We start from the raw sequence: 23253 nt of genomic DNA, 5'->3' as shown, positions 1-23253 counted from the left end.
GTCTAGTGTGTTCGCAATGATGTGGAGATACTTGTGGTCTAGAAATGAGGTAGCGGTCAATGTTCCAAGATACCAGGGGGGTGAAGACGAAGATTCTGTTGATCTTCAGATCAAGTCATTGATGTATATGTTTGAGAGACTGAAGGTGTATAACTTTGCGCCTTTTATCAAAATTTCGGACTCAGGAAAGCTTTCATTTGACTGGCTTTCAAAACCCGATGCACCGCTTCATCCTGATGTGATTATCAACGACAAATTGGACTCAGTTTATAACATCCAATCGTTCAAGAAGATCCTCCTTGACGACCCTTATCGAATTCTAATTGACTATTGCAAGAACAAATTTAGGTCATATTTGATTCTAAGCGATAATCCTAAAGAGTTTCCAGAGCTGCCTGAATTTATGGCTCCAGACTTCCACTTTACGATTTTGAAAGCCAACTCTTCGGACAAAGACTACATTGATGTGCTGGTCAACAAGTCTGATATATACAAGGAACACAATATCAGCCAACAAGTTAAGATAGATATTGCGAGGGAGATCATATATGCGCAAAGAACTTGCTCCAATGAAAAGAATTTCAATAAGAATGATAGAGCAAAGATCATTAAATTGTATGTTCAGAAACTTGCATTCCACATACAGGTGGAAAGAATCTATAAGGCAACTTTGAAGTCGAAAGAACAGGTGCTTCGAAGTACGAGGGTTCCACTATCAAATGCTTGCAGACCGAGGGGTTTCAAAACTCATAGGTCTGTAGTCAACCTGCAAATCGCTCAGCCGCTGAAATCCACCAATCGCAATACATTACGTGCTAAGCCATCCATGTCAATTATGAAACTTGATAATGTGTACTCCGAAAGTACACAAGAATCGGATTCATCGGACACTCTGATATCATCTGGGACATCAGAAACGGGAAGCGATGACTCTCTGGACACACTTTTTCCTGTAGTCGGTATGCGCTCCTCCAAATGCTTCACGGAAGAAGAGAAAAGTTTTACGTACGAACAAAGCAAATTAGCAGTCAGAATAAGGGTTGAACGCGAAAGAGCTCACTTGAAAAAGTCACACGCATAGGCAACAGAGCTTCAATATATTCATATCACTATAGTTAAAACTGCAACGCGTCGCAATATTGCTGACACAAGTCGCTTAGATAGTCCAGTTTGGTCTCGTTCAGGACGTTGAAGCATAAGTTGCCTTCCGGAAACTTGTACAAATCTATCAAACTTTTGATCTTGTTAATGCTGTTCGTAAATTTAACAATTAAACCGTTACGCTCCAAATTATCGTCTTGCTGAATTTCATCATCAAGATGTTCTATCTCGATAAGAAATCCCTTGAATAATCCATGCAAGAAGCAATTACTGGTTCTCAGACTGAATTTTTCATTTTGACCATCTTCATTCAAACCAGGCACGGAAATTACGTAGCCATATCCTCCTTCTCCTTTGATTGTTTGCTTTACCGTCCAAAGGCTGGCAAGCTTTCTCGTTACAAGTCTCTCAAAATTCTCTGTCGTTGTTCCCATATTGTTGGCGCATCCATTTTTGATGTGCTCTATAAGTGCTATGTTTTCATAGTTTACAATATCATCGAAAAGTGTGCTGCTATTCGGAATCCTTGTGACGATAGATTTCGAATTATTAATTATACTAATCGTTTGGTTGCTGTAATATGACAATTGAAGAGTGTAGAGGTATCTATTGGCTATCTGGTTCGGTTCGAAGTTCGCAGGCCTAGAAAATTTGTTATTCAGAAATATCTTTAGTTCAAAATTCCAAGGGCCGAGTGATTGCGGCAATTCATTGGATATAAGATCGTGGAATGTAGTAATCGTTGTTGGTGTGGCATTTTGGACAAAAAGTACACTTTCTTGCGTTAGATGATAGATAACATCATGGGTTTAGTACGTACGCTGTGACCATCAAGAGATATAGAAATGATGTAGAAAAAAACTTACAAAATCTGAGATACACAGCCCGTAAATAAGTCTTACTTTGTATTATGTCCTTGGAAGAAAAAAGAGCAATATTGGAGGATTTAGACCGGATGGAAGATGCCATCTCAACTCGATTCTGTAAGTATCCTGAACTGTATCAGCATTCGCAACTTAGGTCATCAGATATTCCATCTTCTCGCGTGGAATTATTGGCTAAAACAGTATTACTGAGACTTGAAATAAGACATTTCTTGGACAGGAGAAGATTTCAATTGCGAAGATTAAAATCGCTATTACCTTATCAAGATCACTGGGAATGCTTGAGTGGATTTGATGACAGTTATAAGCTTCTCTCAAAGAAACATGATCGATTGCTACATTTAGGATTGAATGTTAATGATATCGAGAAAGAAGAACTAGATAAATATGCTTTCATGTCGGGTGACAAAGGTGAAAAGCCCAACAAAAGAAGAATATTGAGCGTCTATGCCAGGGATCTTAAACTATCGTCAATATTCAGCCCTAAAGAGGCCCTAGGTAAAACTTTGGATTTGAGCGAGAATTTCAAGGAATGGTTAAATTTGCCGAAAAAGCAATCTTCATATGAGGGAACTTTGCCATCATATGTGGACTACCTTTCAGAGCTTGCCAAGTTTGATTGCAAAACCTATGATAAGGACTCTATTCAATATAAGACCTACATAAAGAACCTGGTCGAGTATCTGTCAAGTTTTTATATTAAAACTCGTCCTTTGAGTAGGCCTGAAGATGACATCGATCAAGTCAAGAAGTCTTTTTCGTCCGCTTTGATTGACAGAGATAGTGTTCATTGCCTGATTTGCAAGAAAGATTTTGCTAAATTGTCTGTATTCAATTCTCATTTGAACGGTAAAAAGCATAAAAAGTCATTATCAAGACCCGAGACTTATCAGACTGCTTTGAACGAGTACATGGTGCTTGAAATTATCAAACGTCTCAACAAGGAGCTTGAAAACACAAAAAAAGAAGTTGAGAGGTATTCTTCTTTAAGTTTGAGAGAAAAGGAGCTTGAAACTAATGATGCAAGGAATCTTTCTGATTACGAATATGAAACTCTTGCTGATCTTCATACTGAGTACAATAGTGATGACCAAGGAGATTTTCATCATTACGGCAATGATGAAACTTTGCCAATCGGTCCGGATGGAAAACCGATGCCATTGTGGCTGTGGAAACTCAAAGGTTTCGACATGGTGTTCACATGCGAAATCTGTGGGAACGCTAAATTCAAGGGTAAAGAAGTGTTTAGCAATCATTTCATAGAGCCAAGGCATTTGCATGGACTGAAAATGCTTGGCATTATGGGGGAATATAATGCATTTCGAGACTTGAATAAAATTGACGACGTCCTCAAGCTCTCCAACTATTTGGAGAGAAAAAAGAGGAATGCTGCACAATACAGAGATGATGGTGTTGAAGTTGAAGATGAAGAGGGTAATGTTATGAGTAAAAAAGTCTATGACCAGTTGAAAAAACAGGGTTTAATTTAGCTATCTCATTTGTATCGGTATTTCGTTTTTCTATTATTGAGGACTATATTTCTTGAGATAAGTTGAACATTCTTTCTTCAGTGCGTCATCGCTGCTTGCGTCATTGAGCATGTCTGTGAGGAGCCCCAAACAATCGGGTAATACGGGTGGCCTGAACATAATGAGATATAATAAAGACTGAAAACCGAGTTTGGATCTTACAGGATCTTTACACAAAGATCGAAGTTTTGAAATAAGACTTTTGTCCAGGTATGGTAGCTCGCTCATCAATCTGATGAAAACTTTTCTGTCACTCGAGTCCAAGAATGGAATCAGATTATCCAAAGTGAACGCGCAGTATGTCATATAATGACCGTCTTTCTGTGGCTGTACACCTGTTGTATCACGTATCTCAGAATAGTATTCTTCATTCAGCCATTCAATGACTCCATCAATTCTATTCCTCATATCGTCTTTGAAATAGTTGAAAACGGATTTCCTCATACAATCAGATAGCTCATCATTAGCTAGTCCTCGTGTCGCAAGTCGGGAAAGGACTTTAACCCAAGACTCTTCATTCCAAATCGATATTGCAAGCTTATCGAGTGCATTGTGTTGTATCGACTGATCTGAGGTGGAGTTATTTTGCTTGATCTTAGGAGCTGATTGCTTAATGAAGTTTCTAACAATAAGCGCTAATTGCTCTTTCTTGCTGTTAAAAGAAAACTCCTTAGGTACTGGAACCAAAAAGTCTCCCTTCAATTCATCATCATTATATGCGTCATCAATCTCGTTTGAAATATCATTTCCAGTGTCTGTCTTCATCCGCGTACGTATACCAAATTCGTCATCATCGGTGCGCTTTCTTTTCAAAGACCCTTCATTCGTAGACGGGACATATATTCCCTGAAAAGCGCTATCCGTATTTGTGGTAATATCTTTATATCTATCAGAGACGATTGTCAGACCTTTGACTAGCTTAGCGACACTTATCTTTTGTAAGGCTGTAATAACCATTGAGACTAGCACATCTGTTGGGATAGTTGACATATCAAATTCAGTCAACTGATCATTTGGTTTGATAAGATTGTATATAGACTTATAATCATGGGATCTAGCAATTCTGGACTCGTTGTAAAACAGCATATTGTTTCTCTGTATAGCCTCAACCTTTTGTCTTTTGATCTCTTTCACCTCAAGATCATCATCGTCATCAACATTCAATATTCCCTTTTGTCTTTGGTCTCGTGCCTTGTCCACCAAGTAGTTGAACTTGTTCTCAAATCTAGTTCTCAGACCCGGGTCTTTTGCCAAGAAACCCTTGTTCAAAAGTATGGAAATTAAGCATTTGTCAACTCTGTCATTAAATCTCTTGGTTAGTTTCATTTTAAGCTTCTCCTCTCGTTCGAATCGTGGTTCAATCTTCAATTGCGACTCGTAGGCTAAAATAAACATGATAAATTTATTTGAGAGGAATTTGGGTCTTGCTTTGAATAACGTCATCATTGTGGACATGATTGTGGTGAACAATCCAGTTGGAAGCAAAACATCATCATTCAAAACTGTAAAAAAATTGTCCAGTAGGTTTTGTGCTTGCGATGACAAATTTGAATTCAAGAGAAACGGATGGCTTGTTTTAATCATGGAGACCGAGATATCATGCTCGATATCAGTAATAGAGGGAGATGCTGGAAGTTGAACTTGAATGATTCTCCCAATTAGCTTGATCAGGGAAGTTTTGCATGCGATTGATCTGGAGAGGTCAGTTTCTGGGTTATATGGCTGTAATGGATATGAAGAGGGCCACTGAGAAAGTAGATAGTCTTTGACGTTAGACAGGCGTTCCCAATCGTCTTCATTCGGATTTTGAACCATCTGCAAAAAAATAAGGTCGTATGTAGCGTTGAGAATATCAATACACTTCTGTATGATCAAGTAGTTTGGAGACCTCTCTTCGTTACGAATTATCAAGTAATCGAGAAGCTGAATTACTTTGACGGACTGTTGGCTTCTTAATTCGAAAGAATCGATTTTTTTCTCGTAAAAAGCCTTGTGAATAAAGCTCAAGCATTGATACTGGAGTCGAAACTCATTACATGGAGTTCCTAAGCATATAGAGATTGTTGTGTCAAGAATTTGCTCAAAAAAGTTCTGATGTTCAAATGCCAATTTCTCGGCTTCTTTCAATTGTTCAAGTTGTTTCGAATCTAGGTTTGTGGTCATGGTGATGGGTATGCTTTAAAAATCAATTTTCACCCTGATGTATAAGGAACGAATCCCAATAAGCAAGCTTTGATGTAGTGTTTTCTTCTTACAATATCAAAGCAGGAACCAGTCAATTGGGATTACCTTATAAGTCGTAAAATAAAACAAAGTTAACATGACAAGGATAAGTTCGCTCGAAAAATTTAGGGTCTTCAAATTACCCGGATTTTTTAGTAACTAGAGAAATCGATATAGAGCTTGAGTTCATCGTAAATGAGGTGGAAGCTCTTGATTGGATACATCCGAGGCAAAATCCTCACCCATCAAATGAGGAGGCACTTCGGGTTGGCGGTCATCACATCTTTGAGAATCCTGATGTTGAGGTGGTTGATAGTTTTCACGGTTCTGAGAGATAGTGTGATGTCTTTGTCTTTCTCTGTAAGAATTCCTGCCTCTCGCTCTTCCCCTAAAATTTCTATATCCGCTTCTCCCGTTTCTATCGAAAGCATCTCTTCGGCCATGCTCGTAGCGATGTCCATATTGCTGTTGTGGTTGTCTCTGTCCGCCGTCAGCACCTCTACCAAATTGCCGTCCTTCTTCGAATCCCGGGTCTAAATCTATCTCCATAGAACGGCCGTTGACCTTTGTTTTATTGAGGTACTTAATTGCATTCAATGCTCCACTTGGTGTGTCGAATATGATAAAACAGAATCCTGTAGGAGTTAGCTTGTGTTTATCTAGCCCCATGATGATTTTCACAATTGGGCCACAACTGCTAAATAGCTCAAACAGTTGTTCTTCCGTTGTATTAAATGAAAGCTTTCCAATGTAAATTGTCGAGGAAGACATCGACTTCTTTAGGTTTGAGTAGCCATTAATCTCATCTCGTCTGGCTTTGTTGAGAAGGTATGAGGAAGGTCTATCCAGTCTAAACGTAGAATTCTTGAAATTCGGTGCATCGAATTCTCTTAAGTCAGAGCTCATCATGTAATAATGTAAATAGTTAGAAAGGGCTCAACTATACAAGGTCGTAATAGATATTTTGAAAAAGATCGTGAAGCAATTGTGCACCTCTACACCTGGGAAGATTTAGAATAGCTGATTTAGCTTGAACAGAGTGAGAGTCAGGAAGCCCTCTGGACTGCATGATGAGAGAGCAAATAAAGCAGACCCTTTCTACTTACTTGAGGCTATCACACACAAATAAATACAACACTGCACCCTCAAAGCAGACTCATATGAAATAGACAGCCAACTGGTGAAAACTATATATGATGGGAGACAATAACTATGAGAACAGGATGAAGCTCAGTCTTGATTACGTATGGTCAACCTTTCAATGAGTATATATCCACTGGTAACCAGGGAGCAGGGAGCTGGGTTGTAACGAGTGCAGGATACAATCCAAACGCGAAGCTCAAATACTGATTTCGCACGCGTTGTACGGTCTGGCAGAATCTGCCTACTTTCTGTCAAGTTTATAACCCCGAAATATATAATCATATATAAACATGAGTTTGAGAACTCAGCCAAGCAGCAGACTTCAAGAGATTAAGTGACACTCATCAGTGGCCTTTCTTTTGTGACTCCAGGATAACAAGCTATCAAGTGAAGACACGTTAAGCTTTGCTTGTTTCCAATAATTGAAAGAGATCAAATTATTTCGGACTATATTCTGACCTTTATGTCCGCACAGAATAAGGGCGGATTTTGGCAGAAAACTTTTTGAGTGATAGCCATGGTTCTATATAAAGACACTGAAGCCCCTCCTTTTTGATTTCAATTAACTAGCAAATACAAAGATGCGCAGTGCTTTGTCAAACCAACAGCGTAAGGAATTCAGCATTCCAGCTAAAGATGACTTGGGGGCATTGGGAAACAGAATCAATGCTGAAACGAGACAAATCCATGATCAGATCGACTCGTTTGTGACAATGAAATTTGCTATTGCATTGAGAAACCAAAGGGTCTACAGACAGGGGCTGCAGGCCTTTTATCATATCTTCCACCATATTGAGATTGCTCTTGAACGTGAGATGGAAAAAGATCATGAATATTCTCAGATCATCAAAGATATTTACAAGCCTGTTCTTTGCAGAACAGAGCCTCTCCGCAAAGATCTGATGTACTTCTACGAAGGACAACCACAGAAGTTTGAGAATCCCGTCCTGCCCCTTCAAATCGAGTACGCGCAATACATTCTCGAAAGCACCAAAGAAAAGCCTTACCTTCTTTTGGCGTATATGCATGTGATGTATTTGGCATTGTTTGCAGGTGTCAAAATCCTGAACTCACAAGTGATGAAATCACTCAGATTGTTTCCAAAGGTCAAAGGCAAATCCCGTGATGATGCTTTGAAGAGAGGTACAAATTTCTTCACGATTGATGTGCCTGATACTGAGGAATTGAGAGCTGTCTACAAAAGAGACTATGAGTTGCAAACAAGAAACAACTTGTCGGAGGATATCAAAAGGGAAATAATTGAGGAGTCAAAGTACATCTTTGAGATGACAGGTAGGATTATAAAAGAGATTGAAGCGCACAACATGGCAAAGCTTCAAACAAGTGTGACCTATCAGATAAAGAACAGTGCCCAGTACGTGATTACCGCTATTTTGATGCTTTCGGTTTGTTATTTCGCTAAGAATATGGTCGCGCACATCCTTCTTAAATAATGACCCGAATCAAGTTTAACGAACACGCTCATTCTACTTCATGTCACTAGAGATCAATTTTCTAGCTTACTGGCTAAGTAAGAACTTTTTCAGCTTCGCTAGGGCCTTGAATCTGTGACTGATTCTATTTTTTTGAGCACCACGTAGCTCAGCATATGTTTTTCCCATTCCATGAGGCTCGAAAATGGAATCAAAACCAAAATCCTGAGGGCCCCTAGAGGGAACAATTTCTCCAGTAGTGACACCCTGAAATAGCTTCACGTCAGCATCAGGGCCCTCACAGTAACCGAAAGTTGTAATCGCATTGGCTGACTTATCCTCAAATCCATATAGAAGCCTGTTCAGTCCCTCTAGTCCCAATTCTTGATGGAACCACTTAATATAAGGTCCAGGAAGGTTGTTCAGAGCGTTGAATCCCAAACAAGTATCCTCCACTAAAACCGGAGCCCCCAATAATTTGGCTGCTTGCTTAGCTTTATGTATAGTGACTTCCTCAATAGATCCCTGAATTTCATCTAGATCCAGCTTTTCGTTTTTTATAATGTATTTACCCACCTTTGAGCCACCATCAACAGATTCGGGGTGCCCATCTGAGAGAATGGCAATTACCTCCTCTAGTTTCTTCGCATTTCCTGTAACAAATGTGATTATGGACATGATTGAAGATGTGTGATAAACAATTTACCAACGTTCAAAATTAAATCTACAAGGAAAAAAAATCTTTCCTTTATTACATATCTTTAACTTTCGGATTACCAGCGATACTAGTGAACCTCAGTCTAAATATTGCAAAAATGGCCGAAAGAAGACAGAAATTCCACTTTATAATTCAACATCGATCATCGCAGTGTCTTTGTTGATTCGCTTAGTGGAGACAAGTCATGTAAAATATATCCATATCGTGCTCGAAAACGCAAAATTTATAGCTCTCAGGAACTTACGGAGGTAAGCTATGTACGTAAGCGAACCAGTAAAAGCATTCGCGTTAGCATTGGTAACAGTAATTCAGCGACAATGACTGGCTCTCAATAGTAAACGAATAAAAGGATCGGGACTCAGAGATTATCTTCGGGAACATAGCGCCAATCGTTGCATTTGACCCAATCCGAAACTTCATATCCATTTCAAAGAGAACCGTATACTATATCAATGCAGCTAACTGCAACTAACTCTCACTTATCAGTAGACTTTTTGTCCGCTTTAAATATTTCTTCACCTCACAACGATGCACTGTATATCACATATTTTTCGCATATATTTGTGTTCTAGCTGAAAACAGCTTGCAATGCTCTAATACCCAAAACAAATGTAAATATCCGATGTAGTGTAACGGCTATCACAGTCCGCTCTCACCGGGCAGACCGGGGTTCGACTCCCCGCATCGGAGTTTTCTTTTTTTCACCTCAATGTGAAATATGTGCTTTATTTTTGTCAGAGGTTCGATGAACTTTGCTACCAAGCTGAAGTGCTGAACAATAAGTACACTGCAGTTTGTTGACACAATCCTGTTTATTCTAGTATATGATAACCATCTCAGACGGCTTTTATTGAAATCCCTTTACTTAATATATACAATTCATGTCACCGAAAGCGGTAACTTTTCTTCAAATCTCATCCAAAATTGAAATCTGTACTAATTAACTGACTACTGTGATACATTCACTCAAACATTTCTTTTTTCTAATTAATCATGAAGTCAAGATAAAGTCAATAGTGAATCAAGAATTCGAGTTTCTTCGAAGCGTGTTAAGGGGATAAGATTCGGCTGTATTGAGTAATTCTTTGCAAAAACTTATGATTAGCCTTTAAATAGTCCTATCTTGAACGCCGAGAATTTATTTCAACCAGGTACAAAAAACTTCTTTGTTGAGGCAAATTGCTTTTATCCACTTGGCTTCCAAAGCTCTTTTCTATGTTTGGTATCTTCGGTCAACTGCAGCGTGCAGCTCTATTCATATTATCATCAGGTATCATCTTTGCTAGCTCTATGTGTTGACACAGTATTCATTAATACCAACATTATCCGATGTAGTGTAACGGCTATCACAGTCCGCTCTCACCGGGCAGACCGGGGTTCGACTCCCCGCATCGGAGTTCTTTTTTTTTCTTGGGGCGATGTTGAAGCCACAATTTAATATTACTAATTTAGCTGCAAGGACAACATCAAGGACAGCTATATATATTGCTCTGTGCTCGCATATATAACTCTAGCCACAATTGAAATTCGCTGACAATTCTAATTGCAATTCCTTCAAAGAAATGACTATCCCAAAGACCCAGAAGGCCGTTTTCTTCGAAGAAAACGGTGATCTTGACGTAATAAAATATGACGATGTTCTTGTCCCTGAAATTGGGGAAGGAGATGTGTTGATAAAAAACAGGTATGCCGGACTAAATTATATTGAAACGTATTTCAGGACAGGACTATATCCTATTGAAAAGCCTCACATTTTGGGCCGTGAGGCCACAGGTGAAATAGTCAAAGTGGGTTCCAAGGTGGACAATTTGAAAGTTGGAGAGAAGGTTGGATATCTTTCGACTGCCACGTTTGCGCAGTACACGAGGTTTCCAGCAACAGGGAACATATTGCGTCTTCCATCCGATGCAAGTGATGAAAAATTGAAGTTAGTTGCAGGTGCATTACTTCAAGGTTTGACAGCGTTGACTTTTATATATGAAGCATACGACGTGCAGAGAAATGACTACATCTTGGTTACGGCAGCAGCTGGAGGAGTTGGCCTTCTTCTTTGTCAGCTTCTTTCGAAGCTCAAGAAAGCTCATGTTATTGCGTATGCGTCGACCGATGAGAAGCTCAAGTTGGCACAAGAAGCAGGCGCCGAATACCTGATCAATTCCTCCAACACCACACATGAACAGCAGGTGGAAAAGATTTTAGACATAACCGGTGGGAAGGGTGTGGCAGCATCATTTGACTCGGTCGGGCGTGATACAGCGGAATTGTCACTAGCAGTGATTGGAAGAAAGGGAACGTTTGTCTCATTTGGAAATGCTTCCGGCCCAGTCCCACCTCTTCAGCTCAGCAGATTAACTGCGAAAAATTTAAAGGTAGTCAGGCCCACTTTGTATGGCTACATTACAGAGCATGAAGAATTCGAAAAATATACGAAACAGCTTTTCCATTTGATTGACTCTGGTGAGCTCAAAATCTACATAAGCAGGACTTATCCATTGGAGAAGTACGTTGATGCGGCTCGCGAATTTGAAGGTCGCAAGACCATAGGAAAGCTGGTTTTTGAGATACCACAGTGACCCAGTCACGTGACTTGGATATATATTTTACTATGGTGATGATAATCTGTCAAATTGAAAAGCGTGTTGCGTGCACCACCCACAAAATGAAGGTCCGCACAACGCCTTGGTAGTCCAGACTGGATTATTTTTTTGAACTTATTACTTTCGAAGGCGTTGTCAGATTATACTTTATTCTGTAATCGCCGCCCACTATCATAGCCTCTATTTTGCATAGCACTACAAAGAAGCAATTTCTGAACCTCGAGTATTAAATCGACATCTTCTGTATACCTTCTATTGAAGAATATGGGAAATTCGCCCAGTAAAGATGGCAGTTCAACCTCTTCTGTGACAACCAGCGGCTCATCTCCGGATGATCCAGACCCGTCGCGTAAGCCGCGACCTGACAAGACACATTTAACGAACGAGCTGCGCAGCAGCAAACACAATATTAATACCAATAACGACAATAATGGTCAACTTATCCAAACGCATACGACGGCCACAGCTACTGATGACATTAACGATGGTGGAATCACTACGCTAGTATCCCCATTTGATGATGAAAACGACGTATCTACTTGGACGATTTCTAAACGACCTTGTGCTGAAGATGACAATTCCTACGGGCTAGAAATCGCCGCTTCCATGGCACAAACGTTGAACATATCGAGGTCCCCATTAAGGGATGTTACTGAGGAGGTGTGCTCTTCTTTTGACAGCAACACAGATTCATGCTTCACAAATGGTTCTTCCTCTTCGATTAGTTCTACCACAACTCCACCACACTCAAAGGAAACGAATCTCTATCCAATAGCAGAGCAGAGCAAAGAATCCACTCCGGATCTAAAGTCTTCCAAGATTTCAACGTCTTCGGATGCTGCTGAAAGCCTGGCTCACTTTTTTTTAGCCAAGGATGCCTCCAAATGCAACAGTGGTTCCGTCACAAGGAAGCCTGCGTCTGCTGCAATGAATATTGACGGAGTCATTGAAAGGTTAGTTGAAGCGGGATTGGCCAAAAGATCTCCCAAGAAATTCATGGTCTCTGGTGCGGAGATAAAAGTCATATGTGCTAAAGCGAGAGACGTTTTCATGAGGCAGCCAACCTTGTTGGAACTCGCTGCTCCTGTGAAAATTGTGGGAGATATACATGGCCAATTCAACGATCTGATTCGAATTTTCAAGCTATGTGGTTTCCCGCCAAATGCCAATTATTTGTTTTTAGGAGACTACGTTGACAGAGGTAAGCAGTCCCTGGAAACCATCATTCTTCTTTTGTGTTTGAAGATCAAGTATCCGGAGAATTTCTTCATGTTGAGAGGAAATCACGAAAGTGCGAACATCACCAAAATGTATGGCTTTTACGACGAGTGCAAACGTAGGGCGAACTTGAAAGTCTGGAAGAATCTCGTTGATGTTTTCAACACCCTTCCAGTTGCCGCTACGATTGCAGATCGTATTTTCTGTGTTCATGGGGGATTGTCCCCTCAGTTGACGGATTTGAATCAAATTAAGAATATTCAACGACCTACAGACGTTCCCGAGTCTGGTCTACTAGCAGACCTTTTGTGGTCTGATCCACAAGACCCTACACAAGGTTCTTCAAAGGCTTCTATTTCCTTGAGTGGAGACTGGTGTGAAAACGATCGAGGCGTTTCATACTGTTTCAGCAAAAAGGTTGTTCAGAAATTTTGCGACCATTTCCAGTTTGATTTGGTTGCAAGAGGCCACATGGTGGTTGAAGAAGGTTACGAATTTTACTCCAAACGGAAACTCGTTACCATTTTTTCGGCACCAAACTATTGTGGTGAGTTTGACAATTGGGGTGCTGTGATGAACGTCAACAAAAAACTCATGTGCTCATTTGAACTTCTCAAACCTTTTTCCGTCAAAAGAAAGAAGTAGATCATTGCTCATGAGTGTGGTTCACATTTTCTTTGAAATTGATTGACATTACGATTTCGAGTTTGCATTTACATCCATGTTTATGTTCCTACATTTGCGTTTCAACGACTACACACGTTTTCCATCGCCAGTTTATAATTTGATTTTAATAAACGCTTTTAAGTTACTTCAAGCAATCTATTTGTTATGGAAATGATTATGGTTTTTTTTGGTCCCTCCGCATTTGCATATCACCTCAGAAGGTATAACCTTGAAAATTTCGTTATCTTGAAGTTTGATTGGATGTGGCCCATCTATGGTACACAGAGAATCAAGAGTCACCACGGACGCTGCTCTGGACATTCCTGTAGACTTCAGACCTGGTGAATTTTCTGTTTGAGGGGTAGCTTCTTGTTGGCTATCATCGCTACCATCAAACTTCTCATCCTGCGCGTTTGCTGGATCATTAAGTGAAAGTGCGCCAATATTTGGCTTTTCTCCATCGTACTTTGAATGAACAGAGATGGTTAAAGGAGATTCAGGAGAACTCAAAGATGTACAAGATGAATTTTGCTTTCGTTCTTCGAAGTCCTCGTGTTTTGGCATTCCATTAGCCACAGCTATATCCACCATGGATGAGACAGGTTTTTTGGGCTTGCCTACATCAAGCATACTCGAGGTATGAGCCACCGATTGAATAGTTGACGCTCTGGACCTAGCAGAAGCCAGGGAGCTCATATTGGAAGAACTTTTGGGAACCAATGCGGTTGAATGGGAGACAGAATGTGACGAATCAAGGGAGGATGCCGAAGAGCTATTGTGGCCGTACTCGAACTTGCCTTTGAAGTTCGAGTCTGGGTGATGGAAAAAATTGCATTCATATTCATTTTCATCAATGCACATTTCAGCTTGTTGGAAGGTTGGATCATTGAAAAGGTCATAAAGAGTGTATCTGGTGGCTGCTTGAGGGTCTGCTAGACGCCAAGCAATTCTAGCAACACCTGGGTCAGAAAACCGTTTGGCAAATCGAGACTCGATAGCAGGGCATTTGGTATAATCATTCTTTCTGAAGGAAGGATTTTTGGAACACAGCTGAGAGTACGAGATTTCGTAATCTCTATACTGTGGACAAGTTTTCCTCGAGCTTTCTGCAAACGGCGTACCACCATAGAAGAGAACGAAGAGGAGCAACCCTAATCCCCAATGATCCATCTTGAAAGGGTTATAAGGAGCTCTTTTGGATACAGGTACATCGTGCAATGCTTCAACCTCTGGAGGTTGGTAAGGAGGCGAACCAACTAGCTGTGTACTATATTTGATGTCCGAGCTGAAATCACCAGGAATCTGGTGTCCATAATCAGAAACACCAAAATCTGTGAGTTTAATACAACCGTTAGCAGTCAACAAAATGTTCTCCGGTTTGATATCTCGGTGGACAATGTCACATTCATGCATATACTTGATTCCGTAAGCCGTTTGTTTGAACAGACACAATTTCTCTGCGGGTGTCGTGAGGGACCAGTTAGGGGAGGTCATGACTGTAAAAAGGTCTGCTTTACACAGCTCAAGAACAAAACCCCACCCTCTTGTAAGATTTTGCTGATGAGGGATTCTGATAAGAGCATAGCATTTCACGATATGGAGCCCATTAAAGAGGTTTCTATGAATGATGTATTCTTTAGAAGCACGCTGGTAAAACTCGCTAGGTGTTTCACCCTTGAATAACACAAATTTCTTCAATGCATACACTTCTTTGGGCTTGTTGATTTTATGGATTTTTCTAACTGATGAGGAAGCTCCTGTTCCTATATTGCCCGGCTCGTCCTTCGGAAACTGATACTCATCAAATAAAACTTGATGTTCCAATTTGAATTCATCAGGAAGGTGATCATTGGGCATATCCACAGGGTATGGTAGCACATTTGTATCGTCATCAACCGCATCAAAGGTGCGAGACTTTTTCGATTGAGACGACGAAGTGCTAAATTGAAGACCACTGTTGTTGATTCCGAAAGGATTGTACTCAAGTTTCTGGGGTTTGTTTGGTTTATATTCATCCACAGATGGAAGTCCCAATTTAGCAGTCGGTCTGGGAACTGTTGCATCTCTTGGTGAAGCAATAACGTTGCCGGAGGTGCCCAAAAGATCATTCATATTCTTGTTTGACTTTGATATAATAGAATGGCCCAGACTCGTATTCGATTTCGCCAATTTGCCCTTCGGTCCATAGCTCTCAGATGAACTACGTCGTTGAGGAGCTTCCACGACATGTGAGTGACTCGGCTTTAAATGTCGCAAAAGATTATGCGATTTGTCCTTGGACTTAGAATGATCGGCCTGACCGTTATTCTTTGGTAGGTGATCATCCTGTTCATGGTGCTTATTGAAGGTCTTACTTGACAGCTTCTTGAAAAATTTATTTGTCTTCGACCCAGTAGAACTTGACGAGTCGCTGTCAGACAACGATGATGGCATGGCCAAAGTGGTCTTCTTCCAAGAGTCGGCTTTTTCACGTACAAATTATGGTATCTTGAATACCAAAAGCCTTGTATCCAGAAAAAGCGGCTGCTGGAATGTAATGAAAGAATTCTTCCGTGGTAGAGCACTGCGTTTATGCCAAAGTAGGTCAATACACCGAGAAGTCTTTTCTATTTATTTTTTTAATAATATTTTTCTCTGCACGCCGCATACAAACTTACCGCATGCGGGGGGTGGGGGAGTATTGGCAATTTTGGAGCAGACAATTTCTACGGTGACCGGAAAAATCTCGCGGTTTGCCTGCGGCACGAATTTTGTTTGATTGATCCACACGTTAGTACAAAATCGGCTGCCCACTTGTATGAAACAGCGTTGCACTAAAAGAATCAGCCCACAAAAGCTAAAGTGAACAGTGCTTCCCAGAACCCTTTTGGAAAACATCTTCAGGCAAAAAACTCTGGGCAAAAATCAGGGGATGTCACGCTTTTGCACCAAACTGTGAATTCGTGAATTATAGAGATTTGTTGAATATTGGCCATCGAGAGTCATTCTTCAGCTACCAAATTGTAGCGTCAGCACTGTTGAAACTGTTAGTGTGCGTAGAACTCATGTCCGTCGAAAAAGACAAAATCAGGACTATGATGGCCGACAGACTAGTGTTCACACAAATTCCCTGCTAAATAACGATAGTATGGTCTGATGCTCACATATTCAGGACTCTTCGGAAAACCTTATGTCTGGCCAAATATCAAGAAGCTGCCTGAATTATACACTCATTTCATTCGATTTGCTTCGAGTTAGTATAAGACTTCCAGTTGAAGTAGACTGAATATGAATTCGGTGAAGTTTCTACAGCATAACCGACTTCACATTGATCACATGAAAGGATTTATCCCAAGCATATTGATAAGCTGTCACCTCTTCACCCGAGCTGCCGTAAATTGAGGCCTCTGGGTGCCAATCCTGGAGACAGCAACATGTCGCCATAAGTAGTCAACAAAGAGCTGCTCCAGCAGCGAGATCAGCATGGTTTTTATTACGAAGCATAGAAAGGAACACGTTAACAGACTGGGCCGCAAGAGAGTTTCTCAGCTCAAAGGATCTCACCTCTTAAGCTCATTCAGTCTTGCTTGCAAGTCATCATCAAGCCCACCATCAGCACCGACAGCCATTGCTTGATTCTTGGACCCGGTAATAGCCTCTGCAGACGCATGCCCAATGCCGTCGGGTACACTATCCGAGAGCTTTGTGTTAAGGTCAATACCCATTTCGTCCAAAACTTTGCCGACAACCTCGTCAATTTCCTCTTCATCGTCCACATCAATCTCGTCGTCCATAAGGTCATCCATCACGTCGTCTACCATCTCTTGTTTTTGATCCATTATGTCCAAAGATTTCTGAAATTCCATGGTTATTCTAGATAACCCTTGAATGTTCATTTGACCGTTCATACCGTTTAGCAGACGGGCTGCATCTTTCATGGAACTAGTCATTTGATTAGATGATCTCATAGTTTGTAGTCTGAGGGAAATAGCTTGTAGTTGTGTTTTCATTTTATCAAACTTTTCCACCTGCTTTCTTGTTCTTATCAAATCCCGGGCCTGGACCTTGATAGCTTTCATTTGGTTGGCCCTTGCAGACTTTTTGATATCTTGTATCAACTTTTTTTCCTGTTGTTGTAACTTCACCTTCTCCCTTTCTAGTTCTCTCTGAGTTCTCTCTAGTTGTCTTTGGTTTCTTCTCATCTGCTCCTGAGGCGTAAGCCTTTTACCAAAGAGCCAATTAAACATGCTGCTAGAAGTCGAAGAAACCCGAATTAAATTCCTATCTGTGTTTTCTACACCTTTGACAGACTGTGTAAGGATGCTATATAAGAACGATATGTAGTCGAAATTTTTTTAGGTAAAACCAAATATTGAACAAAAATGCTTTACGAGTTAGCCGCTATTGCGAGGGTGGCTAACCCTTTAGCTGCACATGTTGAGGCAAAAGAGTACGTTTGATTACAACTTTATATCTAACGTATAGGTTGGCTACAACGTTGGGAAAGATGATCATTAGAAATAACGGTGTCGTTCGAGAAGTGATCGGATTGGGGCTCAAGCCATTACCCAAGATCTTCAAGAAAGCGGGCGAAAGACATTTCCAGGGCTCTCATTTTGTAATATTATTTGACTCCTCTAGTGCTGTCCAGCGTGAAATCCTCAGATCACTTAAAAACGATCCAAGAGTCATCAGATCGTTTTTGACTAAAGTGGACGATTCCAATGATTACAATGCTGGCTCTTCAGTGACAAGGGCCATCAAGGCTATAAAAGAACACGGGTATGAGAAATCGATACCACTATAGCTCAAAGCTTCTGTAAATAGTTAAAGGGAATGAAGGGATTTAATGGAATATGTAAAACAGCAGGTCATGCTAGTCAATGACATTTTTAATGTCATGGTACAGTTTTTCCTGCCCGGCGCCAGTGACAACTGCTGAATGGGAGCCGTACTGTGGCTTTGCATGGACAGGAACTTTGGGCTTTTGCGTTTTAAAACGATGCGATGGGTCTTCAATGTAAACGGGCTGCGAGGGGCTCATCAATGCGTTTAGCAATGGATTGTTGAGCGAGCGGTAGAGAGAAAATTTCGTGCTAGGTTCTTCCGTGAATGAAGAGCTTGGTAGAAATGCCGTGGAGCGCGGTGATGATTCCTTTAGCTTTCTGTCGGTGACTTTCATTTCAGAAGCCTCCATAACTCCTCTGATGTCTTCTTCAATGGATCTGGCTTCCTCAAATGCATGCATCAGTAAGGGAAGCTTCTCTGTGAGAGTAGTCTTATGCAGTGAAGAGTTGTGAGCAGCACTGAAGCTACGAAACCTCTCGGTTTTGGCTCGTTTCATATAATCTGCCTTTTCTGGGTTTTCATCATCACCATATAAGGTTTCAGACATGGTGATCGAGGAGGATGCTGGAGAATCCGGTCTTACTCCCAGCTCATCCGAGCTAAATTCAGGCAACGACAAAACTTTTTCTCGTTGACGTGCGAGTCTGTCTAATTTCATGGTCTCAAACATCTTTTCCACTTCTGTAACAATAGAGATACATTCCATAGCTCCTATTGTGTCACCTGTGCTGATGCAGTCATTGATCTGTTGGAGCAAATTGTTGATAAAGAGTTTGTAGTTGATGACTGTTTCTTCTGTTATGTCGCCAAACTTACGGTCTTCCTCTTCGTAAATAAGGTTTTCGAGATCTATTCCTATGTTCACCAATTTTGCCTTCGAGTAATGAATCGACACCTGGTCAATTAAGCTGGATCTCAATTTCATCACTCTCAACATCAACTCGGTTAAAATTGTTCCGGGGTCACTGATCCGCTGCATGGGGGTCATAAACCGTGCTCCTGCGTTGACCTCATCTATCTCTATTCCCAACTGCTGCAAAACTTTATGTAATTCCAAACAGTTCCTAGCAACTTTTCGAGCGAGCCTGGAATTGAAGGTACGCTTCCTTTGGTCTTCTTCATCTAGAATCAACGATTGAGAAAGCTTAAATTCCAAAGTCTGAAACTCCCAGTTATAGATTTTGAGCTCGATACTCTCAAGATCTTTGAGAATCTCGAACGATTGTATACACAAAGTTTTGATTTCGTGGTCATTTATGCTGTTTATGTGCCGAATCAACTCGTCCGACTTGCATTTGTCCTTGTTCAATTGGGTATCTTTCAGAAGACAAACCAAAGGATCTACGTATGGAGCCAATGTTTCCATATTGTTCCAGTTTTGATCTTTTGTCACAATAATATATTTATCCTTCCACCTGTCAAAGTGGTGTGCTTCCTGCCATTTTTTTTTTCCACCCCACATCAGATCAAGAAAGAAGGCGGTGTAAAAGCAAGAGAGGACGAATACTAGATCACCACTGCGTACTGTAAGAAGCTACCGAATGCCACACTGATCGTAGCAGAGTATGCCATATACGACGACAGTAGATGCTGCATACTAATTTTGGATTTTGCTGTCTGCTATTGTTTCGAATACAGCGCCCTGGAATTGTTTTTTAACTCCGGAAGGTATACGAAAAGCTGCATATTAAACTATTTGCCTTCCATTAGCTTTTGCAGCAATTAGATCCCCATGTCCGCAACTAAGACAGCTCATCCGGTAACTCTCCAGGAAAAGGAGAAACCACACGTCAGTTACTGGGACTCGCTCAAATTGTATTGGTCCTTCAAACCTCTCAGTCACTATGAAGATCAAATTTTGTCTTTTTTGCCCTTTTATCCCAATCCCACCGACAAGAAACGTGCCGAAGTAATCAATACTCTGATAGACGACAAGAATAATTACATTCACGAGTTCCTGGTGGAGAACATTGAGAAAACCGATGGCGTTGAACAGCTGGACATCGTTCTGGTGCATGGTTATGGCGCAGCATTGGGATTCTTCTATGCTAATTTTGACGGACTCACAAAACTTCCAGGAACGAGGCTGCACGCAATTGATCTTCCTGGCTTTGGTTTATCTAGTAGGCCACCATTTCCGAATCTGAAAGGTGACACTGCGGACGATGTGACCAAAAGTGAGGATTTCTTCATTGATGCCATGGAAAAATGGAGAATAGCAAAAGGGCTTGATCGGTTCATACTAATCGGACATTCACTAGGGGGATACCTGTCTTGCTGCTACTACATGAAGTATGGAGCAGGCGTTGTCAACAAGATTGTGCTAGTGTCTCCGGTTGGTATTGAGCGGTCCGATCTCTCGTTTTACGTCACAAAGGAGCACGCTCTTTCGATAGACAAGGAGACTGAATTGGCCAGAAGAGAGGGCATCGATTTGACGAACGAATTTACTGATCATCAAGCTGATCACACACAAGTGGAAGAGGTTGATGACACCAACGACGTGGTTTCCATCACTTCGGACTCGGGTGAGACAGATACTTCTAGTTTGATGACCCAAGTTAGAAGAGCCCCTCAAGTTGGCAAGTTATTCACGCGCCTCTGGGAACGAAACTATTCCCCCTTTCAAATTTTGAGATTGTTTGGCCCTTTTGCAGGCAGGCTGGTTTCAGGATGGACGTTTAATAGATTTTCCCATCTACAAGACCCAAAGACTCTTCTTAAAATTAACGAGTATACTGCCAAAACTATGCTTGCAAGAGGCTCTGGAGAATTCGCTCTCACCAGGCTTCTTGCCCCGGGGGCTGTTGCCAAATTACCAATATCTGAAAGGTTGCCTGATAAAATTAAGATCAAATCGTTGTGGCTATACGGTGATGTTGACTGGATGAGCAAAGAAGGGGGCTACGAGATCGTGAAAGAAATAAACGAGAAAAACAAGGACAACGAGAACGCGAGGGCTAAATTCAGAATTGTGAAGAACGCTGGTCATCACGTCTATTTGGACAATGCCCCCGATTTCGAGTATCAGGTGCTAAAATTTATAAATTGTTAGTTCGGAACTAGAAAAACCTAAAAAAACAAGCCCGACGCGGGGCTCGAACCCGCAGCCTTGTGATTAAGAGTCACACGCTCTACCGATTGAGCTAGCCAGGCTTTGTTGCTTTCACGAGTCTCCAATTCAGTTCTCTAACAATCAGTATGAGGCTGGCACCTTCTAAAGATCGTAAACTAGTTTTTTCGTCAAAGCTGAAAAATTTAATAATTATATATTCGACGTCGCCATGCTCCCGTTGGCAAAAACTTGTAATGTTGCGAATCAAGTGATGCACACCAGATCTTACGCTGTTTTAGGGAGACCCAAGATCGCAAGTGTTCTTCCCACACGTCCTAGAAAGAAAATCAGGGTTGGAAAAGCGAGACCGGCCATATATCACAAATTCGACACCTTGGTTGAACTCTCGGACGGATCTGTCATTACTCGTCGCACACAGATACCTAAAGAGGAAGCCAGAATGATTACTGACCAGAGAACGAACCCACTGTGGAATCCATCTAAGCCAGATATGTCGCAACTTGATGCCGAGAATAATGGAAGAATGAGCAAATTTAAGAGCCGGTTCTCGCAATTTGAACATTCTGGTAAGACAGAGGAGGAGGTCAAGGCCGAGCAAGAAACTCTCGAGAAAGAAAGAAGAGAAAGAATTTTGAGTGGTACTGGTGTCAAGCTCGATGAAACACTTGCGGATGACTATGTTAGTGTGTTGGGAGAAAGTTACGTTGCCCCAAAGCTTGGTGGGAGAGTTGCTCGAAAGGACAAGGGAAGCAAGAAACGTTGACATACATGTATATAGCGAAATCATGTTTTTTTGCCCATCACTTTGAATCCTAAAACAATGTCATCAAAAAGGTAATTTTCTGAGTTGAGAATTTGATGAACTAAGTTCCTTAACTTCGGTACTCCTCCACTACTATGGAAGCCCCGACCAGTGATAATGTCCAAATACCCCACATATATGACCTTTTTTCCGCGCAAATTGGTTCCTTCGATAATTCTCTGTTCCATCTCGAAGCTCCACCAAGATTTCAGAACTTGCTGAACGCAGTGTTGAGCTTCCGAGACCAGCAATCCATGCAAATCCAATTTATTTGTTTTGAGCGCACCATCTATTATTTTCTCTAGGGGGTCGGGCGGTCGACCGAGCGAAATGGAAGAAGAAGAAGAAATGGATGGCTGGGGTTTTGATGTGGGCATGGACTGGGGGCTGGAATCAGGGTTCATCATCCAAGCAGCCAGTTGTATGGTTCGATGAACATCACCCCCAAAATATTCCAAACAGTCAAGATAAAATCGTCTTTCTATGTTGTTGAGATAAGGATTTGTTCGTTTGGAGTCCAAAATCACTGCTAGCTGATTCCGATACTTGCTTGCAAGCTGACTATCATTCAGAGTCCAGCCCAGCTGGATGATTTCGCGTACTGTCTTCTCAATGTCTTTTGTTTTCTGATATGTTGCTTTTACGCGATCCAGCGAGCACGAGAGTAAGCTGCTCAGGGCAGATAAACGAGGATCAGAATTGGAAGACTTTACTTTTGACTTTGTATGATTGACCTTTAGCTCGGACAAGTTCGGTGTCCCAACTGAAGACGCACGTCCGCTTTCTTCCGGTTGCCTCAGCATTTCATAGCTCAATAATTCTTCTGCTACTTTCTCCAAATTACCTTTGTGATCCTCCACAGCTTTTTGGACAGCCTCAAAGGGCACATCAGGAAACATCTCCGCTACCTGGAGAGACTGTGTGAATGGGGTCGACATGAGTCAAGAGGATTTCGTGGGCCGTCGCTGATTGCTCCTATACCGATAACATCTATCAAATTCCAGGTGATATAGCGACCAGGCTGAAATAAATTAAG

General features: G+C 41.3%; 16 protein-coding genes across 16 annotated transcripts; 8 read left to right on the top strand and 8 right to left on the bottom strand.

Annotated features, from left to right (window-relative positions):
• Window positions 1–16: 16 nt before the first annotated feature.
• KL928_003020 (uncharacterized protein) lies at window positions 17–1081 on the top strand (the record flags this gene model as incomplete). Its single annotated transcript, XM_043203562.1, has 1 exon — window positions 17–1081. One exon carries the CDS (start codon window positions 17–19, stop codon window positions 1079–1081), a length of 1065 nt encoding a protein of 354 aa, XP_043060174.1.
• Window positions 1082–1115: 34 nt separating this feature from the next.
• KL928_003019 (uncharacterized protein) lies at window positions 1116–1535 on the bottom strand (the record flags this gene model as incomplete). The annotated part of the gene is made up of 1 exon (XM_043203560.1): window positions 1116–1535. One exon carries the CDS (start codon window positions 1533–1535, stop codon window positions 1116–1118), a length of 420 nt encoding a protein of 139 aa, XP_043060173.1.
• Window positions 1536–2011: 476 nt separating this feature from the next.
• KL928_003018 (uncharacterized protein) lies at window positions 2012–3475 on the top strand (the record flags this gene model as incomplete). Its single annotated transcript, XM_043203559.1, has 1 exon — window positions 2012–3475. The coding sequence occupies one exon, from the start codon at window positions 2012–2014 to the stop codon at window positions 3473–3475; it is 1464 nt and encodes a 487-aa protein (XP_043060172.1).
• A 33-nt stretch (window positions 3476–3508) lies between these two features.
• Window positions 3509–5677, bottom strand: KL928_003017 (uncharacterized protein; the record flags this gene model as incomplete). The annotated part of the gene is made up of 1 exon (XM_043203558.1): window positions 3509–5677. The coding sequence occupies one exon, from the start codon at window positions 5675–5677 to the stop codon at window positions 3509–3511; it is 2169 nt and encodes a 722-aa protein (XP_043060171.1).
• Window positions 5678–5923: 246 nt separating this feature from the next.
• On the bottom strand, window positions 5924–6646 carry KL928_003016 (uncharacterized protein; the record flags this gene model as incomplete). Its single annotated transcript, XM_043203557.1, has 1 exon — window positions 5924–6646. One exon carries the CDS (start codon window positions 6644–6646, stop codon window positions 5924–5926), a length of 723 nt encoding a protein of 240 aa, XP_043060170.1.
• Window positions 6647–7461: 815 nt separating this feature from the next.
• On the top strand, window positions 7462–8334 carry KL928_003015 (uncharacterized protein; the record flags this gene model as incomplete). Its single annotated transcript, XM_043203556.1, has 1 exon — window positions 7462–8334. The coding sequence occupies one exon, from the start codon at window positions 7462–7464 to the stop codon at window positions 8332–8334; it is 873 nt and encodes a 290-aa protein (XP_043060169.1).
• Window positions 8335–8400: 66 nt separating this feature from the next.
• Window positions 8401–8991, bottom strand: KL928_003014 (uncharacterized protein; the record flags this gene model as incomplete). The annotated part of the gene is made up of 1 exon (XM_043203555.1): window positions 8401–8991. The coding sequence occupies one exon, from the start codon at window positions 8989–8991 to the stop codon at window positions 8401–8403; it is 591 nt and encodes a 196-aa protein (XP_043060168.1).
• A 1602-nt stretch (window positions 8992–10593) lies between these two features.
• Window positions 10594–11604, top strand: KL928_003013 (uncharacterized protein; the record flags this gene model as incomplete). The annotated part of the gene is made up of 1 exon (XM_043203554.1): window positions 10594–11604. The coding sequence occupies one exon, from the start codon at window positions 10594–10596 to the stop codon at window positions 11602–11604; it is 1011 nt and encodes a 336-aa protein (XP_043060167.1).
• A 288-nt stretch (window positions 11605–11892) lies between these two features.
• KL928_003012 (uncharacterized protein) lies at window positions 11893–13491 on the top strand (the record flags this gene model as incomplete). Its single annotated transcript, XM_043203553.1, has 1 exon — window positions 11893–13491. One exon carries the CDS (start codon window positions 11893–11895, stop codon window positions 13489–13491), a length of 1599 nt encoding a protein of 532 aa, XP_043060166.1.
• Window positions 13492–13668: 177 nt separating this feature from the next.
• On the bottom strand, window positions 13669–15945 carry KL928_003011 (uncharacterized protein; the record flags this gene model as incomplete). Its single annotated transcript, XM_043203552.1, has 1 exon — window positions 13669–15945. The coding sequence occupies one exon, from the start codon at window positions 15943–15945 to the stop codon at window positions 13669–13671; it is 2277 nt and encodes a 758-aa protein (XP_043060165.1).
• Window positions 15946–17051: 1106 nt separating this feature from the next.
• KL928_003010 (uncharacterized protein) lies at window positions 17052–17738 on the bottom strand (the record flags this gene model as incomplete). The annotated part of the gene is made up of 1 exon (XM_043203551.1): window positions 17052–17738. One exon carries the CDS (start codon window positions 17736–17738, stop codon window positions 17052–17054), a length of 687 nt encoding a protein of 228 aa, XP_043060164.1.
• A 260-nt stretch (window positions 17739–17998) lies between these two features.
• Window positions 17999–18298, top strand: KL928_003009 (uncharacterized protein; the record flags this gene model as incomplete). Its single annotated transcript, XM_043203549.1, has 1 exon — window positions 17999–18298. One exon carries the CDS (start codon window positions 17999–18001, stop codon window positions 18296–18298), a length of 300 nt encoding a protein of 99 aa, XP_043060163.1.
• A 69-nt stretch (window positions 18299–18367) lies between these two features.
• KL928_003008 (uncharacterized protein) lies at window positions 18368–19705 on the bottom strand (the record flags this gene model as incomplete). Its single annotated transcript, XM_043203548.1, has 1 exon — window positions 18368–19705. The coding sequence occupies one exon, from the start codon at window positions 19703–19705 to the stop codon at window positions 18368–18370; it is 1338 nt and encodes a 445-aa protein (XP_043060162.1).
• Window positions 19706–20071: 366 nt separating this feature from the next.
• Window positions 20072–21394, top strand: KL928_003007 (uncharacterized protein; the record flags this gene model as incomplete). Its single annotated transcript, XM_043203547.1, has 1 exon — window positions 20072–21394. The coding sequence occupies one exon, from the start codon at window positions 20072–20074 to the stop codon at window positions 21392–21394; it is 1323 nt and encodes a 440-aa protein (XP_043060161.1).
• A 229-nt stretch (window positions 21395–21623) lies between these two features.
• On the top strand, window positions 21624–22178 carry KL928_003006 (uncharacterized protein; the record flags this gene model as incomplete). The annotated part of the gene is made up of 1 exon (XM_043203546.1): window positions 21624–22178. One exon carries the CDS (start codon window positions 21624–21626, stop codon window positions 22176–22178), a length of 555 nt encoding a protein of 184 aa, XP_043060160.1.
• A 20-nt stretch (window positions 22179–22198) lies between these two features.
• On the bottom strand, window positions 22199–23155 carry KL928_003005 (uncharacterized protein; the record flags this gene model as incomplete). Its single annotated transcript, XM_043203545.1, has 1 exon — window positions 22199–23155. One exon carries the CDS (start codon window positions 23153–23155, stop codon window positions 22199–22201), a length of 957 nt encoding a protein of 318 aa, XP_043060159.1.
• Between the last annotated feature and the right edge of the window lie 98 nt (window positions 23156–23253).

This window comes from Ogataea angusta (genome assembly GCF_019207475.1).
Source record: "Ogataea angusta isolate 61-244 chromosome Unknown 61-244_NODE_5_length_850226_cov_91.758892, whole genome shotgun sequence".
NCBI lineage: Eukaryota > Fungi > Ascomycota > Pichiomycetes > Pichiales > Pichiaceae > Ogataea > Ogataea angusta.
This window is presented reverse-complemented; position numbering and strand designations above follow the sequence as displayed.